The 17,186-nt window shown below is 51.9% G+C and overlaps 1 protein-coding gene across 5 annotated transcripts; it reads left to right on the forward strand.

Annotated features, from left to right (window-relative positions):
• Positions 1 to 7,102: 7,102 nt before the first annotated feature.
• Positions 7,103 to 16,537, forward strand: SLC25A19 (solute carrier family 25 member 19). 5 transcript variants are annotated; one of them, XM_037065845.1, is made up of 9 exons: positions 7,104 to 7,141; positions 7,683 to 7,734; positions 8,103 to 8,216; positions 8,302 to 8,471; positions 8,647 to 8,802; positions 10,027 to 10,197; positions 13,319 to 13,502; positions 14,093 to 14,223; positions 15,208 to 16,537. In XM_037065845.1, the coding sequence occupies exons 4-9, from the start codon at positions 8,340 to 8,342 to the stop codon at positions 15,388 to 15,390; spliced, it is 957 nt and encodes a 318-aa protein (XP_036921740.1). In that variant the 5' UTR covers positions 7,104 to 7,141; positions 7,683 to 7,734; positions 8,103 to 8,216; positions 8,302 to 8,339; the 3' UTR covers positions 15,391 to 16,537. The 5 variants fall into 5 exon arrangements, with proteins under 5 accessions (XP_036921720.1, XP_036921740.1, XP_036921734.1 ...); XM_037065839.1 differs by lacking the exon at positions 7,104 to 7,141 and adding an exon at positions 7,151 to 7,224; XM_037065825.1 differs by lacking the exon at positions 8,103 to 8,216 and having other exon boundaries at positions 7,103 to 7,141.
• The last annotated feature ends 649 nt before the right edge of the window (positions 16,538 to 17,186 follow it).

Below are 17,186 nucleotides of genomic sequence, written 5' to 3' on the forward strand. Positions count from 1 at the left end.
TGATGCTGAGCTGGAAGGCCTGGGGTGCAGGAGCACGTGGCTTTTCTCTCATAAGACTGGTGGTGTTGGGGTTCCATCGCGGTTTCTGTGTTACCCCTTGATCTGCTTCCACTCCAAGCACCAGATGACCTGATTCTGCTCTCGGAGGGACCAGCCGCAGTGAGCAGGACGGAGCGCACACGGCAGGACGTGTGGACGTGGTGAGACACCCCCGCTGCGGTGTGCCAGTATGTTCCCGCTCCAGTAGTTCTCGACTTCTCGTCATCACTGAGTTGTGGTCCCCTGCGTGGGTGCCCTGCCCACACCTCACGGTGCTGTGTTTCGGAACAGCTGAGCCCTTTCCAGTTTGGGCCGCGAGGAACATTCTTTTCTAATTGTTTTTTATTGAATCCTCATCTGAGGACATTTTTTTCATTGCTTTTAGAGAGAATGGAAAAGAGAGAGAGAAACATTAATTGGTTACCTCCTATGTGCTCCTGGATCAGGAATCCCACTCGCAACCCAGGCATGGGCCTTGACTGGGACTCGGACACCCGCGGGCCACACTCCCAGCAGCTGTGCCGGAGCCGGCCAGGGCTGCAGCGAGCAGGCTCTCCGACCTCTTCCTGTAAACCTGCTTCCGTTTCTCTTGGAGAAGCACTTGGGAGTGGCGGGGTTGGGTCACAGGTGGAGAGATGCCGAACTTCCTGAGAAGCTGCCTGTGCCATTTCGCGCTCCCCCAGGCACTGGGCGAGGGTCCCGGCTGCCCCACGGCCCTGCCGCCCCTGGCGATGTCCGTCTGACTAGCCCTTCTGGTGGGTGTGTGGTGGCTTCTCATCATGGTTTTCGTTTGTGTTTCCTTCTGACTGATCATGTTCACTTGCTCATCGCCTGCCTGTATCTTTCTTTGTGAAATGCTGGTTCAGGTCTCTCCCCTAATTCATTTATTAGGTTGTCCATCTTTTTATTGTTCAACTTAACATCCGGATTTGAGGTTCCCAGATGCAGTCATTCTCGATTCTGGGGGAACCAGACCTCGTGGGGGAAAGACGTGATCTGGGCTGTGGTTGACAGGGCCACGCCAGCCGCTCCTCAGAGACAGAGCTGCACCCGCTCTCCCCCTCCGCAAGCGTGGGGGCCACGGGAGCCTGGCTTCCCACAGACACAGCAGGAAACACCCTCTCAGGGAAGCTGGGAAATGGGTGACGGGTGAGGCGGGGGAACCAATCGGAGAGAACCAAACACTGAGCACCCGAGAGCTGGGAGCCTGGAGACCACCCGGCCCACACGGACACCTGTGCCTTTGGGGGGACGGCACACTTCGCAGCCCTCCGCATTGGGCTCTGCTGAGAAGAGCGACAGGAGAAAGTCGAAGGATGTGAGAAGTCAGCTCTTGAAAGTCACTGGACAGTAAATCCCCCCTCTCTCTCTCTCTTTTTCTCGGTTAGTTTACTGGGGTGTGAGTCACTGCTGAGTCAATCCGAAAGGACGGAAAAAGGAACCGGCTCAGAAGCCCCTCCCTCTGAGGCCCCCGCTGGGTGTCAGCGCTTCCTCAGAGCCCTCCAGCAGTAGCTGGTTTGGCACGACTTTCTCAGACTTCAAGCCCGGAAGTTTAAGAAAATAAGTAAATAAGAATGATGGAAACTATGTCCACACAAAAACCTACACGTGGGTAATTTATAGCAGCTTTATTCATAATTGCTAAACCGTGGAAGCGGCTAAGACTTCCCTCAGTACGTGAACAAATAAACGGGGTGATACACCCAGACAGCGCACAGTTACTCAGCACTATTACTAAGGAGAAACGGGCTACTGAGCCAGGAAGGATGGGGAGGAAGCTTCCATACATACCACAAAGGGAAAGACGGTCAGCTCCACCAGGGGAGAAGTGCCACTTTGTGTGGCTTTATCCCGGCACCCAAACCAGTGTCTGGCCATGCAGGCCCTCACTCAATATGGGGGGCGGGGGGATGATGGGAAAAAAGGGCCCTTCCTCTCAGCCCGAGTCGCTAGAAAGGAGACACGAGACCAGCCTGGCACCATCAGCTGAGAGGAGGATCCCCAGTTCGGTGTTTCTCCAAATGGGGGCCACCAACCAGGCTCTTATTCCCAGGCCATACGCCAGACCTGCTTGATCAGATGCGTGTTCCTACAGAGGGGTGAGCTGCACTTTTAAGTGAACACCCCAAATGGTTCTTGTTTCAGCCTAAGCTGAGAACCCTTGCAGTGCTTACTAAAAATGTAAATTTTGTCTGGATGTGTGGCGGTCCGGAGGCAGCGAGGCGTGGACGCTCTGCAGGCCAACCCCGCCACGTTTCTGGGTGGAGAAACCGCAGCCCAAAGAAACAGGGCCTTGCTGAAGGGCCACGGCAAGCCACCTCCTGGCTCTCAGGCCTCTCCTGGGTGGTGTGGCTGACCACCCGCTCAGGTAGGGAAGGTCGTTGCCCGAGGCGGCTGGCGAATGCCAGCTCTATTTGTCAGGCCAAGAAGGTAGTACTTACTCCCTCCGAGGAGGAGGCAGGGGGTGGGGGAAGTCCAAAGGAGCTTTTAATAGGTCTGTTTAGGGTAAATGTTGATGAGGTCACAGAAGGATTCACTTCCCTAACCTGACGGGAACCGTTAGTTTCCTGTTTCTCTCTTCACATGATATGATTTGCTTAGAATATTTAACTTAAAATTAAATGACCAGATTTCAAATATGCAAAAACTAGAACCAGGTGTAAGACCAGGAAAACTGGCACCTGCCACTAATCTCTCTGCTCAGCCACCAGTTTGCCATCTGACCTTGGAGAACCTTGGGCACATCGCCTTGTGTCACCGGGCCCCAGCCCCGGGCCATGACTCTTTCCAGTTCTGAGGGTCTGTGGTCCTCTGAGTCTAGCTCACTCTCCAATTAGCCTGCAGCCAGAAGTCCTGCTGGCTCTTCTGCTGAATGTCCTTTGGAAGGCCAGAGTGGCTCAGCTGGTTGGAGCATCATTCCATAAAGCAGAAGGTTGTGGGTTTGATTTCAGGTCAGGGCACATACCTAGCTTGTGGGTTTGGTCCCCTGTTGGGGGCGCATGAGAGAGGCAGCTGATCAATGTTTCTCTCTCACATCAATGTTTCCCTCCCTCTTTCTCTCCCTTCCTTCCCCTCTCTCTAAAATCAATAAGCATGTCCTCAGGTGAGGAAAAACAACATGCAAAAGATTTGCACGTATACCACAGTGAAAAGATATATGGATAGCAAGTAAGCACATGAAAAGATACTCATCATTACTCATTAGGGAAATGCAAATTAAAACCGTAATGAGTTATCACTACATACCATTAAAATGGTTAAATTTATTATGAATGACTTTACCAGGGATGTGTCATACTGTTGGTGGGAAAGTAAAATTGTACACTTTGGAAAATAGTTTGGCAGTATCTTTCTTTTTTTAAGATTTTATTTATTTATTTTTTAGACAGAGTGGAAGGGAGGGAGAAAGACAGGGAAAGGAATATCAATGTGTGGTTGCCTCTTGCGCTCCCCACACTGGGGAACCCGGCCTGCAACCCAGGCATGTGCCCTGACTGGGAATCGAACCAGTAACCCTCTGCTTCGCAGTCTGGCACTCAATCCACTGAGCCACACCAGCCAGGGCATGGTTTGGCAGTATCTTAAAAAGTGAAATAGACACTGACCGTATAGCCCAGACATCACACTCCTAGGTCTGCACAAGAGAAATTAGGTGCAGATGTCTGCACAAAAACCGACACGGGGTCCTGGCTGGGTTGTTCAGTTGGGTACAGCATCGTCCCAATATGCCAAGGCTGCAGGTTTGATCCCTGGTCAGGGCACATGCAAGAATCAACCAGTGAATGCATAAATAAGTGGAGCAACAAATCAGCGTTTCTCCCTCTTCTCTCTCTAAAAATCAATAAATTAAAAACATTTTTAAAACTTATATGTGGCCCTGGCTGGTGTAGCTCAGTGGATTGAGTGCAGGCCTGCGAACCACATGATCGTGGTTCGATTCCCAGTCAGGGCACATGCCTGGGTTGCATGCCAGTTCCCAGCAGGGGACCCACCAAAAGCAACCATATATTGATATTTCTCTCTCTCTCCTTCCTTTCCCCTCTAAAAATAAATAAATAAAATCTTTCAAAAAAAAAAACTTATATGTGGATGTGTATAGCAGCTTTGTTTATAACAGCCCAAAACTGGAATGCAAATGCCCACAACAAGCAAACAGATAAACCAATTGTTGTAGAGCCGTAGAGTGAAAGACTACTCGGCAATAAAAAGGAATGAACTAGTGATATGCAAAACATGGACAAATCTCAAGATAGTTATGCTGAGGAACAGAAGCCAGACGTGAAGGACATCGTGTATGATTCCATTTATATAAAATCTATAAAATGCAAACTAACCCGTAAAGACTGAGAGCAGATCAGAGACTGCTTGGGGAAAGAGGTAGGAGAAGAGAGGGCAAGAAGGAGGGATAGGGAAGGGGTATGTGGATGTATGCTCTCTTGTGGTGATGTACACCGCACTTCAAAACATACTGTTTGTATTAACCTGGCTGGTGAGCTCAGTGGATTGGGCTCCGGCCTGCGAACCAGATGATTGCGGTTCGATTCCCAGTCAAGGCACATGCCTGGGTTGCAGGCCAGTTCCCAGCAGGGGACTCACGAGAGGCAACCATACATTGATGTTTCTCTCCTTCTCTCCTTCCCTTCCCCTCTAAAAATAAATAAAATCTTAAAAAAAACTATACTGTTTGTATGAAACACATGTAGTCAGCTGTATGTCAGTTATACCCCAATAAAACTGTTTTAAAAATTGTGATGAGCCTGGAACAGCTTGTCAGACCAGAAAGCAAAGAAACTAGTCATTTTGTCAAAAGGATCCAGGTACCCAATTTCACAGGACCTACTGACCAAAGATGGGGAAATGGGAGCATCAGCTAGGGTAATGACTACAGTGGGTTGGAAGAGAACAAGTATGTTTAAATCTATGAGTGTTCACAATGATAATAATATTAATAAACCTCATTGATTAATGACCTTTGGACATACTAGGGAACCAATTATTTTGAAACCTTTTTAAAAGGTATTTATTTATTTATTTATCTTTTAGAGGAGAAGGGAAGGAGAGAAGGAGAGAAACATCAATGTATGGTTGCCTCTCGTGAGTCCCCTGCTGGGAACTGGCCTGCAACCCAGGCATGTGCCCTGACTGGGAATTGAACCGCGATTGTGTGGTTCACAGGCCCACGCTCAATCCACTGAGCTACACCAGCCAGGGCTATTTTGAAAACTTTTAAAGGTAAAGAATTACACATCTATCATCCCTTTCTTACATGACGTGTACTTCAGGTAATCGATTGACCAATGAAGGGATGTTCCTCTTCAGTATTCCAGCTAATAAAGCTGAAATGGATTCGTCATTTACAATGTCTTATCAGTGCAACGCTCATCAGTGCCTGAAAACATCACAACATGAGAAACATGCAGGTGTTTCGATCCTCCTCATGAAAGTGCACAATACCACATGAGGAGTCTTGTAAAAAAAAATCAAACCTGATTCAGTTAAAGCTTTTAAATGTAACTACCGCCCTGGCTGGTGTAGCTCAGTGGATTGAGCGCGGGCCTGTGACTCAGAGGATCTCGGTTCAATTCCCAGTCAGGGCACATGCCTGGGTTGCAGGCCAGTTCCCTGCAGGCCAACTCCCAACAGGGGATGCACGAAAGGCAACCATACATTGATGTTTCTCTCCCTCTCTCCTTCCCTTCCCCTCTAAAGATAAATAAATAAAAATCTTAAAAAAAAATAAATGTAACTACCATACGCAGAGAACACAGGAGGGCAGAGGAAGGCATTCAAACAGTGCCATGGGGACGCCACCAACAAGGTCTCGACTGAGGAAGACTCCAGTTTTCTTTAAAAAAAAAAAACAAAATAGAGGAAGGAAAAGAAAGAAAAACTGAAAAGGAAATGAAAGAAAGTGCAAGTGAAAAAGAGGAAGAAGGAAACAGTAGATTGAAAAAGACAAAAAATACATGAGCCAGTCGCAGTGTGTGGTCTGATCCCAAGTCAGACCAACTATTTTTGGTTTTTTTTTTTAAATGACATCCATAGGCAAATCAAGAAAAGTCAAATACTAATTCAGTACTTGGTATTAGGAAATTGTTGATTTGGGGGGTACTTGATAGTTCTGAGGGATATGTTTTAAAAGGGGAATGCTTGTCTTTTAAAGATACATTCTGAGTATTTACTGGTGAAATCTCAGAACGTCTCGTATTTACTTCAAAATACGTGGGAGGGGAAGGTACAAGTACAGAGGAAACAAGACCGACCCTGAGTTGTTTAATTATTGAGGAATGACTGTGTGGCCTACATTAGGCTACTGAGGAATGACTACATTAGGCTATTTTCTCTAATTTTGTAAATGTATGAAATGTTTTAAGTTGTGTAATAAAATGTTTTGAAAATATGCGTCAAAATAATTGCACTAACGTGAAAAATGCAATTTAAGACTCAGGAAGAAAGAACTACTATCTTGTGAAACGCTGACGTTACTTGCGTAACATCGGTAGAATGAGTCATTTCCCCCTTAATTTCTACGTGTTTTGTAACGTGTCTGTATGTTTTTATGAGAAAATACTCGTAATAAGCCCTAGGAGGGAACAAAACCTCTATTTTTGCCGTCCTCTTCCTGGTCTTAAAAACCCATCTATTCTTTCCCCCATGCCCTCTAGGTTTTTACTAAGCTTCTCGTCATCTTTTCCAAATATGTACTATACGGGTTCAGGGACTACAAGGGTTTTGAGGAAAGCGGGTCAAATTTCAACCTCCAGCACCGTGATCGTAGCAACTTCAGAAGCCTGACTGTGCGATCAACATCCTTCAAAGCAACGGTACCATCTGCGCAGGCGCACGCGCACTCAGCAGGACTACATCTCCCAGGAGGTTCTGCGCTTTGGTGGTGAAGGACTACGTTACCCAGTGACACTTGTGGGAGGTGGTGTTCGATAAAAAACTGCAACCATTGGCCTAACGTCTGTCGGAAGCTGCACGATGATTGGTCTTAAATTCCGTCAGTTACTGCCGAGCGCCATTGAACTTTGCTGTTGACTGCGTGAGGCGGGCTTCGGGGAGCAGAGCTAGGGGAGTCGGGTGGTGCCCTAGGAACTGGGTGAGTGACCTTTACTTCCGCCTTCCTTGAGGTCCGCTCGGGGACCTGCACCGTTGCTCCCCAGAGGGAGTGCACATACGCAGGTACTCTCGTGAAGGTGGGGACTGTACGCGCGCGTGTCATGCCTGACCTCAGAAGCCTCTTCAGGGACGCAGGAGGCAAAACCCCGCACACACCTGGGGCACCTGTACACCCGGGTGCCCACTTCGCGGGCGTCTTCTCGGACTCTGGGAGCAAAAACACTCCCTAAGGCGCGCCTGGACACCTGTGCTCACACGCGGGTACATCCGCAGAGACCCTCACCTGAACACACGGGCAGAGGAGTGCACGGGCTCGGGGCGTGGCACCTGCTCACTGCAGCATCTGGGGCTTCCGCCCTAAGAGAATGGGGTGACCGCGGCAGTCTCTCACGCACATCCCACGCCCTGCCTCTCACCCCAGCGGGCCCCCCTCCCATTTTCTGGGTGCTGTGTTCTATATGCCGTACATATAGAACACATAGGAAATATAATCATATTTCATTTTTATTTTGTCTTTTTAGATAAATGCCAAGGATTACTGGTACAAGAAGGAAATTTTGAACAGCAGAAAAAGTAAGGCTACCACTGAACTACATTTAAACAGTCCTTTCACGTGTTCAGACTTTAACCATTTTTACTAGGCTTATCACGTATGGTTTCTTGCATGGGCCTGGCCACAATTTGGGCTAGCCAGGGTGGGCATCATTCCCGCTTTCCAGAAGAGAAAACTGAGCCCAGGTTAAAGAAACCTCCCAAGGTACATGGGAGAGGCAGAACGTAAGGGTTTGTCCAACTATGCAGTCCTCGTATTTGTGAAAACCCCTCCCTCCCTCGCCACAGCAGGGTCCTGAGCCTGCTCCGTGTGACTGGCAGTCCCTGGGGACCTGGGGAAAGGCTTTGCCTCTCGGTGGCCTGCGTGGTGCTTAAACTGCTCCTCACAGGTGCCTGGGGAAAAGCAGCCATAGTTAATGTCACAAGAGTTGTTGGGACAGGCTGCTGACCTCCTTTGAGGGATGTAAAGGAGGCCCCAGAGCAGGCCCTGTTGCAGACGGCAGGTCAGGGGGCTGTTCCCAGGAGGCAGTGTGGGAGCAGCGACCCTGAGGACTTGCTCTAGTGTTCATTCTTGTCCTTTGCATTTAGCTTGAAGCTGATGGACATTGTACGGGCCAGAGGCAGGGATGGTCGGCTATGACCCCAAAGCAGAGAGCAGGAATATCTCCAGTTTCGAGGTGGCAGTGGCTGGGTCTGTGTCTGGACTTGTCACTCGAGTGCTGATCAGCCCCTTGGATGTCATCAAGATCCGATTTCAGGTACCCTTTCCCCCTTTGTCCACGGACCAGAGGACAGTTCACTCTTTCTTGCCAAAGTAGTTTCTAAGAAGAGCTTGGCATTTTGTGAAGGAGAAGTACTTTGTTGCCTTTCCTGAAGTGTCTCCACCTCACCCAGCCCTGCCCTTTGTCCTGACCTTTTCATTTTGATTCCTAGCTTCAGATTGAGCGCCTGTCTCGAAGCGACCCCAGTGCAAAGTACCATGGGATCCTACAGGCCGGGAGACAGATTCTGCAGGAGGAGGGCCCGACGGCATTCTGGAAGGGACACGTTCCGGCTCAGCTTCTCTCTGTAGGCTATGGAGCTGTTCAGGTAGGTGGCCAAGGGACTGCCAGGTCCCTGGGGACAGGCTGCTCAATGGGGCAGCCCAAGGATGCTGCCTGGGGTTGGGCGGCAGAAGGCCATCCTCATACTTCTCACAAGTCTTAGCTGACAGCCCACGTGACAGAGCGTCTTGACAGTACAACACGGTGGGCTTTGCCAATGGTGACACAGTGCTTTTTATTTTCCAAATAGCATTTTCACATCTGTGCTTCTTTGAACTCCCAACAGCACTGTGAGGAAGGTAGAGCAAGTGTTACATAGATCAGAGAGGTCAAGTGAGCTGCCAGAGGCCACACAGCCTGTAAGTGGGGGTCTAGGACTAGAATCCAAGTTCTGGACTCTTGTTTGCTTGTCCTTCAGCTAAATGCTAATTTATTTCACAGTGTATGTAAACACAGGGTGAAGAGCGCTGTACAGGGCTAAGCGTGGGTCAGGCCCCGTTTTAAGCACTTTACACCTGTTACCTGGCAGCAGTCCTCTGAGACAGGTTCACTCCAGTCTTACAAATGAGAACACTGAGGCAGAGAGAGCTTATGTAATTAACCCAGCCCACGTCCCCAGCTAGAAAGCAGCAGGGCCAGGACTCCCACCCGGGCAGCTGCGCCAGAGCGGCCCCCTGCCTGCTATTCCTCCAACACCACAGCCATGGCTGGGGTCAGGTGTACACCACGCTGACGTGCCCCTGCCGTCCCGTCTGTGCGCCGGCACGCAGGCACTGCAGCGTCCTGAGTACGTACATGCGGCAGCTCGTGCTCTCCGGACCCTGAGCTGGCTTGAGTTGGCTGCAGGAAGAATTGAGCAGCAGAGGAGTAACACTGAGGGGTAACACCGTGGGATGTGGAATACGTGAGATTCTCCCAACAGAGCTGCTCCAGGGCAGGACGCTTCTCAGAGTCCCTGCCGGCTGCACTGGAGGGGCCCCTGCCTTCAAGGATCAGACAATGGCCACCTTCTCCCAGGTCTCAGGGAACTTAAGCTAATGAATAGAATTTTCTGATACAAAGTTGTTCTCCTTTATTTTCTTAATCCTTTGAGTATTTGGCTTAACTCCAGTGGAGTATAAAATGGCATCTGAGCTGCACAAAACTATTGTAGTCTGTCACTGCTCAGGAAGATTATTTTTTGTCCCTTGGACTGGGCCCCACCTGGGTCATGGGTCATAGGGGGTATATTTGGGGGTGCTTGTCCATGACCTTGTCGGCACTCTTGCAGTTTTTGTCATTTGAAATGCTGACCGAGCTGGTGCACAGAGCCGGTGTGCGCGATGCCCGCGACTCCTCCGTGCACTTCGTGTGTGGCGGTCTGTCCGCTTGCGTGGCCACCCTCACCGTGCATCCCGTGGACGTCCTCCGCACCCGCTTTGCAGCTCAGGGTGAGCCCAAGGTGAGTGACCCTGCCAGAAAAGGGGCGCTTGAGTAACAGAAGGTGACCTAGGAGCTGGGGCTCTTTTCCTGAGAGGGAAGAAAGCAGGTGGAGGCCGGGGGTTTTGCGCCCACGGGTCAGCTCGCTTATGAAGCCTGTAGCCGTGCTCAGCGCCGTGTCTGGCGCCCACAGCTGACATGAGAGCCACAACCTCCGGGTGGGATCAGAGCAAATGTCACACAGTGGGCTGGATCGGGAAGGCGTTTGGAAGTCCGGAACGTGGGGCTTGAGATCACGTTGCCATATTATTATGAGAATGTTTTTGGTTTCCACAAAGACTGGGTTGGAGGAAATGGGATAATTGAGTCAGACACAAAGAACTTAATGAGTTAAAGGAAGGGGTTCAGCCCTGAAGTAGGCCTCCCCATCCTCATCTGCGTTTCCTGGACGTCCATAGTGTTGTGCGTGTGCGTGCGTGTGTGCGCGCGCGCGCGCGCACTTGCATGGTCCCAGCCAAGGAAGAATGATGCTTCCGCCGTCCCCCTTCTGCTTTAGGGCATTGTTGCTGGGGAACGATGCTTTGTGTAAGAATTCAGTCTGGGATCAGTTAAGAATAACTGGTTTCAGTTCTGCTGGTTGTTCGTGTTGCCTGGGGTGGCCATCTTGGGTCTGGGGAGCCCTTTTGTTTAGGAGACGTCCTGACGACTTTTTTGGTTGAGGAGGGCAGAGTGCCCTGGGAACAGACTGGACAGGAACGATGGGGGCCTGAGAGCTAGATTGCTCTGTAGGGCACTTCAGTGGAAAGCGGAGGAGAAACGAGACAAGGGCCCCTGGGAGGTGAGTGGAGGGGACGGGCAGGCCTCAGCAACCAGGTGGCTGGGGTGACGGAAGGTGGCCAGTGACAGTCCTTCACCCTCTCTGTCTAGGAATGCTACAGTCCTCTCTGTCACTTTCCAACATCTAGTAAAAGTGTATGAGAAGGAGAAAGTGAAGACAGGATTAACTAAAGAGAGTCGTGGCCCTGACCGCGTCATTCAGTGGGGTAGAGAGTTATCCTGATAGGCCAAGGGTGCGGGCTCACTCCTGGGTCAGGGCACAAACACAAAGCAACCAATGAATGCGTAGATAAGTGGAACAAATCGGTGTCTCTGTCTGGCTAAAATCAATTAAAAAAAGAGAGAGAGAATCACATATTACCTGTCTGGCTTAGATGATTGAGATGTGGGATCCTAGATTCTAGAATGTCCGGAAAATTACATGTGCGTGAAAGTGAGGTGAAGACACCTGTTCCAGAACTGCAGGGCCCCGCCTTCCCTAGAAGAGTAGCACCTGTATTGTAAACCCTCACCTTCCAATGACAAGAAAATCAACAACGAATGAGGTGTACAGACGGGCGGTTCCGCACGAATCATAACACCAGCCTCACCCGCAATGCCCGGTAATGCTTGTGGCTGTTTCTTTCATTATTTACCTTCTGGTCCTAAGTAGCAGGCTTGCACCAGCCCGTTTGTCTCCTTCCTCTTCCTTCTTCCCCTCCCTCCCTCCCTCCCTCCTTCCTTCCTTCTTACTCGTTGACAATAACCACCAGCGCTGCTGTGGAAGATGAGGGTTTAGCTCTTTTACCATCGCCCGGGTGCTGGAGTGTCCTCCCCGCTCTGATGGCTGTACTACTGATCGGTAGATGCCGGCTGAATCAATCCTCGGTGTCGATGCCGTTACAATTATGTAGATGTTGTTACTGCTGAGCCTTGAAATAGATTATGATTACCTTTGCTTTTATACCTTTGTTTTCCCCAAAGTTAGGAAAGGCTGTGTGTTTTATTTGTTTAGCTTTCTACACGCTTAATGCAAATTTGCCCTCAAACCCCGTGCCGATAGGGTCGGCCACGGCCGTCAGTGCCCCGTCGCCGTGGAGCCCTCCCGGAGGCCCCACGCTGGCGCCCTTCCCCCGGCTGCAGTCTGGACTGTCTGCTCTGTGACTGTGGCCAGCTGTTCTCTTGGGAGTTCTCTTGTTGGATACCATGTCTTCTCTTTCATTTTCCCAAGAGGAGTCTTGATAGAAAATGCCTTTATTTTACCCTTACCCTTGACTGCTGGTTCGGGCATAGGATTTGTAGGTAGCTCTCAGTGCTTCCGAAGGGAACCGTTGTGATCGCTGATCCTCTACGTAGAAGCCGTCTTCCCTTCTCCCCTTCCTGCCCTTGGAAGCTTTCAGAATGTTTCCTGATCCCTGGCATTCTAGAAATGTGCCCTGGTGTGGGTCCCTTATCCATTGTGATGGGCACTTCCTGGACCTTTCGGTCGGGGCAGTCGTGTTCTCCATGCCTGGAACGTGGTCCTGAATGATTTACACACCATCGCCCGACCCCGTTTTTTCTTTTCCTTCTTTCTGTCATTCGTGTCAGTTGGACATCCAGGATCGGCCGTCCAGTTGCCTGAGTTTTTCTGTCCCCTTGTCTGGCTCTGTCTTTCTGTCCTACTTTCTGGGGGGCTTTCTCACCTTTATCATCGGGGCCTCCGCTGAGTTTGTGCAATGTCTGCCAGCGCACGTCTGTTCCTGGGAGCCCTTCTCCAGTTTGCCTGGCTCAGTCGGGTTTGTGGAAGCATAGCCTGCGCCGAGTGCACAGTGCAAAATGGCAAAGCGTGTGGTGTCCGCCCAGGATACACAGGACACGGCACAAGGGTCGTCACCGACATGGAGGAGCAGAGGCGGGGCCAGGGTGGGAGGGAGAGTCACTGTTGCCCATGTATGGGGCTGGGGGGCTGATCTCTGCAGGTATTTGTTTCCTCCAAAAACGCTGCCTGCCCTTCTGTGTTTGGCTGTGAACTTGGGAGCTTAGTGCCTGTCAGGCACACGGACTGCTGCCTCCTGCTGTAGCAGTCACACCGGGATCCTGGGTTCCTTTCGATGGCTGTGCCATAGTTTGTGTACCCAGTCACCTGGGGCGGGGGGCGTGCACAGGAGTGCATTCTACCCGGCAAAATATGGCAGCTGGAAGGGGAGTCACCTCGGGGATTTTTGTCCAGCGTGTGGTTTGTCCTCTGGGCAGGAGAGGTAAGGCTCCTGGCAGTGGCTTGGGGACCTGCCCGTGCTGGGCTGTGTTCTCACTGTGCTCACCTGAGTTGCGTGTGTGTCGTGCAGGTGTATAAGACCCTGCGGGATGCCGTGGCCACCATGTGCAGGGCCGAGGGCCCCTTGGTCTTCTACAAAGGCTTGAACCCCACCTTGATCGCCGTCTTCCCCTACGCCGGGTTCCAGTTTGCCTTCTACAACTCCCTGAAGCGCCTGTCCGAGTGGGTCACGCCCGCCGAAGGAGCGAAAAATGGTGAGATAGCCAGAGCTGTAGCATGTCTTTCTGAATCACGCAGGAAATAAGGTTTTCCTGTCAGAAGCTCAGACACCATAGGTCTTTGATCTTGGCTCCAAAACTCACCCGCTTACGGGTGTCGGTTTCTCCCAGCCCCGCCCCTGCCCGTCAGTGGCGCCACCAACATCTATTTCCAACTGCTGGCATGGTTTCAGTTTGGTCAGAGGTCCAACTTGCAGGCTGCTTGCTTTTGGTTGTGTGTTTTGCTTGGTTTTGTCTTGGAAGGATGTGGAGAAGGAGGGGCAACCCCGCTCCCTCATCAGCCTGAACTGACCGGCATCTCAGAGCCCCGGCCCTTGTGGCCTCGGGCCAGGGAGGTGACTAGTAAAGGCTCCCGCCCATCCTGCCCCCAGCCTGTCCCGCCTGGTCCCTGTTCTTGCCCAAAGTGGCTGTGTCTGGTTCTCTCATTCCTGGATTAAATTCCTCTGAGAGCAAGAATGCTAGTGGGCTTTTGTTTTATGGTGCAGGATAGAGCTGATGACCTTGACATGGTCCAGCCTAAACTGCATTTTTCTCGTTTTCCCGTCAATCCCACTTTTCTGGGTCAGAAAACCTCAAAAACCTGCTTTGTGGCAGCGGAGCAGGAGTCATCAGCAAGACTCTTACGTATCCCCTGGACCTCTTCAAGAAACGGCTGCAGGTGGGAGGGTTTGAGCAGGCTCGAGCTGCCTTTGGCCAGGTGAGCTGCCCCTCACTGGAGGGGGGTGGGCCCGTCAGGGAGAAGGGCGGGGCTGAGAGGGAAGTTGAGTTCCAAACAACACCAGGCCTCAGAGCTGAGACTTGGCTCTTCAGGATGTCACTGTCATCGTCGTTGGGAGTCACTGGCGCCTTTGGAAGGGAGCAAGGTGTGTGGTCACCTAGAGAAGGCCAGGCTAGAGAGGTGGCACCGGTCAGCCTAAGAGCTAATGAACCCTGGCTGGGGAGCTCATTCGGTTAGAGCGTTGTCCCAATATGCCAAAGTTGTAGGTTCAATTCCCGGTCAGGGTACATATAAGAAGCAACCAGTGAATGTATCAGTAAGTAGAACAACAAATCAATGTCTGTCTATTTGTCTCTCTCAAATCAATCAATAAAAATTAGCCCTGGGTGGTGTAGCTCAGTGGGTTGACTGTTCGACAAACCGAAAGGTCACTGGTTCAGTTCCTGGTCCGGGCACCTGCCTGGATTGCAGGCCTAGTCCCCAGGTGGGAGTGTGCAAGATGCAGCGATGTTTCTCTCTCTCTCTTTCTCCCTTCCTTCTCCTCTCTTTAAAAATAAAAAATAAGTAAATAAATAAATAATTTTAGAAAAAGCTAATGAGGGCCCAGTTGAGACCTGCTTCCCAAGGGGAACCGGGTGGGGTGGTGGGGGGAGGGGTCGGGTGCCTCTGGGAGGAGGGCTCAGGGCTCTCATGGGGTCTGTCGGAGCCATACTCAGTGGCAGCCTCCCGGGCAGGAAGGGGCTCTGTCCAGTGCTGATTTCCAGGCACTGCAACTAAGTCCGAATTCGCCCATTTGGAAGAGAACGAGGTGAACTTTTTCTCTGTCTTTTCACATCTGTTCCTTTATCCAGCAAGTATTTACTGGGAACTTTGACACGCCAGGTGTTGTGTTGACAAAAGAACAAAGTCACATACGTGTTTAGCCACCTCCCTCCTCACCTGGAGTCACCTTCCTCTCCCCAGGTTCGAAGCTACCAGGGCCTCCTGGACTGCGCCAGGCAGGTGCTTCGGGAGGAGGGCATGCAGGGCATCTTCAAGGGCCTGTCCCCCAGCTTGCTGAAGGCCGCCCTCTCCACCGGCTTCGTGTTCTTCTGGTATGAGTTCTTCTGTGACCTCTTCCACTGCATGAAGAAGGCACACAGCTAGCCTTGAGGACTGGAAGGTGGCCTGAGGTCTCTCACGGAAGCAACTTCCTGAAAGAAGACTTGACCTACGACCTTGAGTTGCACTGAGAGGCACTGCCTGGTCCACCTCTCCAGCCAGCTGCCCCAAGCTTGAAGAGCAGCTGGGAGCCGGGCTGCAGCCTTGATCCACTTGGATGCCACCAGAGGGCAAGGGCTTTCTCCCTGTGTGGGCATGGGGGCCGTGGAGGACTTAGTCTGTGGGACCCCAGCCCCTCCAGTCAAGGAGCTTGAGGCCTCCCCTCCATCTAGCCCACACTCTCAGGGGAGCAGCCGCCTGCCTTCCTGCACTTCCTAGCCAGTCTGCCTGGAGAGCTCTCCTGGGTGGGGCCATGGCTTAGGGTCAGGGCAGGGGCCTGGTCCCCACACCTGGGCTCTGGTTCCCCCCAACTTGTTTAATGGATGTGCAAGCTAAAAGCACATTCCTTACCTCCTCTCTGCCTTTCCTCCCAAGTCTCAACACCAGCTGGGCCCAGCCATCCCAAAATTCCATTTTCTCCATAGTCGTGTCCCTGCAGCAGCTTTGCTTCTAGTTTCGGGGAGGAGTCCAAGCTGAACTGGTCACTTCCTAACCCCACGTTCAGAGCTTTGAGTCTGTACCACTCAGGTTCTTCTCTCCCTGGGCAGGGGGCTCTGGGGGACACAGGTGCAGCAGGAAGTGGGGGCCGTGCTGAGGTCAGGAGGTGCAGAAAGGCGGCCCCCTTTTCCCCAGTCCACCTGGAGTGACGCCTCTTTTGGGCTGGGGTAGCCCTCCTGGGAGGGGGGGTGGGAGCTCACAGCTGGGCCAGTTGGGGTCTGCTGCTCTGTCAGCGTCCTCTGGCTCAGGATGGTGCTCTGTTTCTCCTCTGTAACCCCAGACGGGCCACAGCTCCGACACAGCCCAGTGAGCAGGGTGTCAGAGGAAGAGGTTGGACACACAGGTGGTGCCCAGGAGCGGTGTCGGAGCACAGGAACCCACAGGGTAGCCAGGTGCCCACTTCAGCTCAGAGGAGGAACTCAGCTAGGCCTCTGGTGGCAGGAGAAAACCCACAGAATAGGACCCCACCCTCTGCATCTGCTCTCCTAGCCCTAAGGGGCGCCTGGTCTGGGGGTCGGCTCTGCAGGGACAGCCAGATGGAGGAGCACCAGAAGCCCACGCTGGACTCCATCCGTGCCCAACCCCATGCTGGGCCCTGACTCGGCTTGGTCTTACGAAGGCCCAGCTGGGAGCAGGCTTGGTGTAGGTGGGGCCCTTGCTTCCCAGAGAACCTGGGCCCCTTCTCTCAGCATTACTACTTTCTGTCTTGTCGGGGCTTTGTGATTGGTTGGGGACCCTGAACCCTGAAGCTCCTCTGCCGGTTATGCAGGTCCAGGCTGTGGCTGGAGGGCACCCACAGGGCCTTTGGCATGTAAGGCCTGGGTTTGGCACTGTGGTGAGGCAGCTGCCTGAATGTATTTTTTATGCGATTCCATTGAAGTAAACTATATTTTCTTCATCTCTTCTGCTCCCTGGTTTCTTTTGCTGCAGCTGACAGTTTCTGTCTCATCCATGTTCTGGTGACTACTGTGGCCTCTCTTCCAACAGACGACCACCATCAACACTTACTTCCCTTTCCTTAAGCGACAGTCCCTTTGCAGCCCCCTTTGTATGCCCTCTGGCAGCCCAGGCTCAGGCCACAGCCCCTGCGGCCCTGCGGAGTTGCCTCTTCCGACCAGGTTTTCAGGTTTTAACCTGCGCCCCAGGCGTGGGGCGGGATGCCACCATTTAAGACCCAGGGTTTC

Source organism: Sturnira hondurensis, unplaced genomic scaffold, assembly GCF_014824575.4.
Source record: "Sturnira hondurensis isolate 20B ecotype Veracruz unplaced genomic scaffold, ASM1482457v3 Scaffold0001221, whole genome shotgun sequence".
NCBI lineage: Eukaryota > Metazoa > Chordata > Mammalia > Chiroptera > Phyllostomidae > Sturnira > Sturnira hondurensis.

Excerpts from the sequence above, each read along its gene's own strand:
- SLC25A19 (XM_037065825.1), top strand. The coding sequence starts at position 8,340 with ATGGTCGGCTATGACCCCAAAGCAGAGAGCAGGAATATCTCCAGTTTC. Across the intron at positions 10,198-13,318 it reads CAGCTCAGGGTGAGCCCAAG|GTGTATAAGACCCTGCGGGA; the intron begins GTGAGTGACCCT and ends TGTGTCGTGCAG. Across the intron at positions 14,224-15,207 it reads CTCGAGCTGCCTTTGGCCAG|GTTCGAAGCTACCAGGGCCT; the intron begins GTGAGCTGCCCC and ends TCCTCTCCCCAG.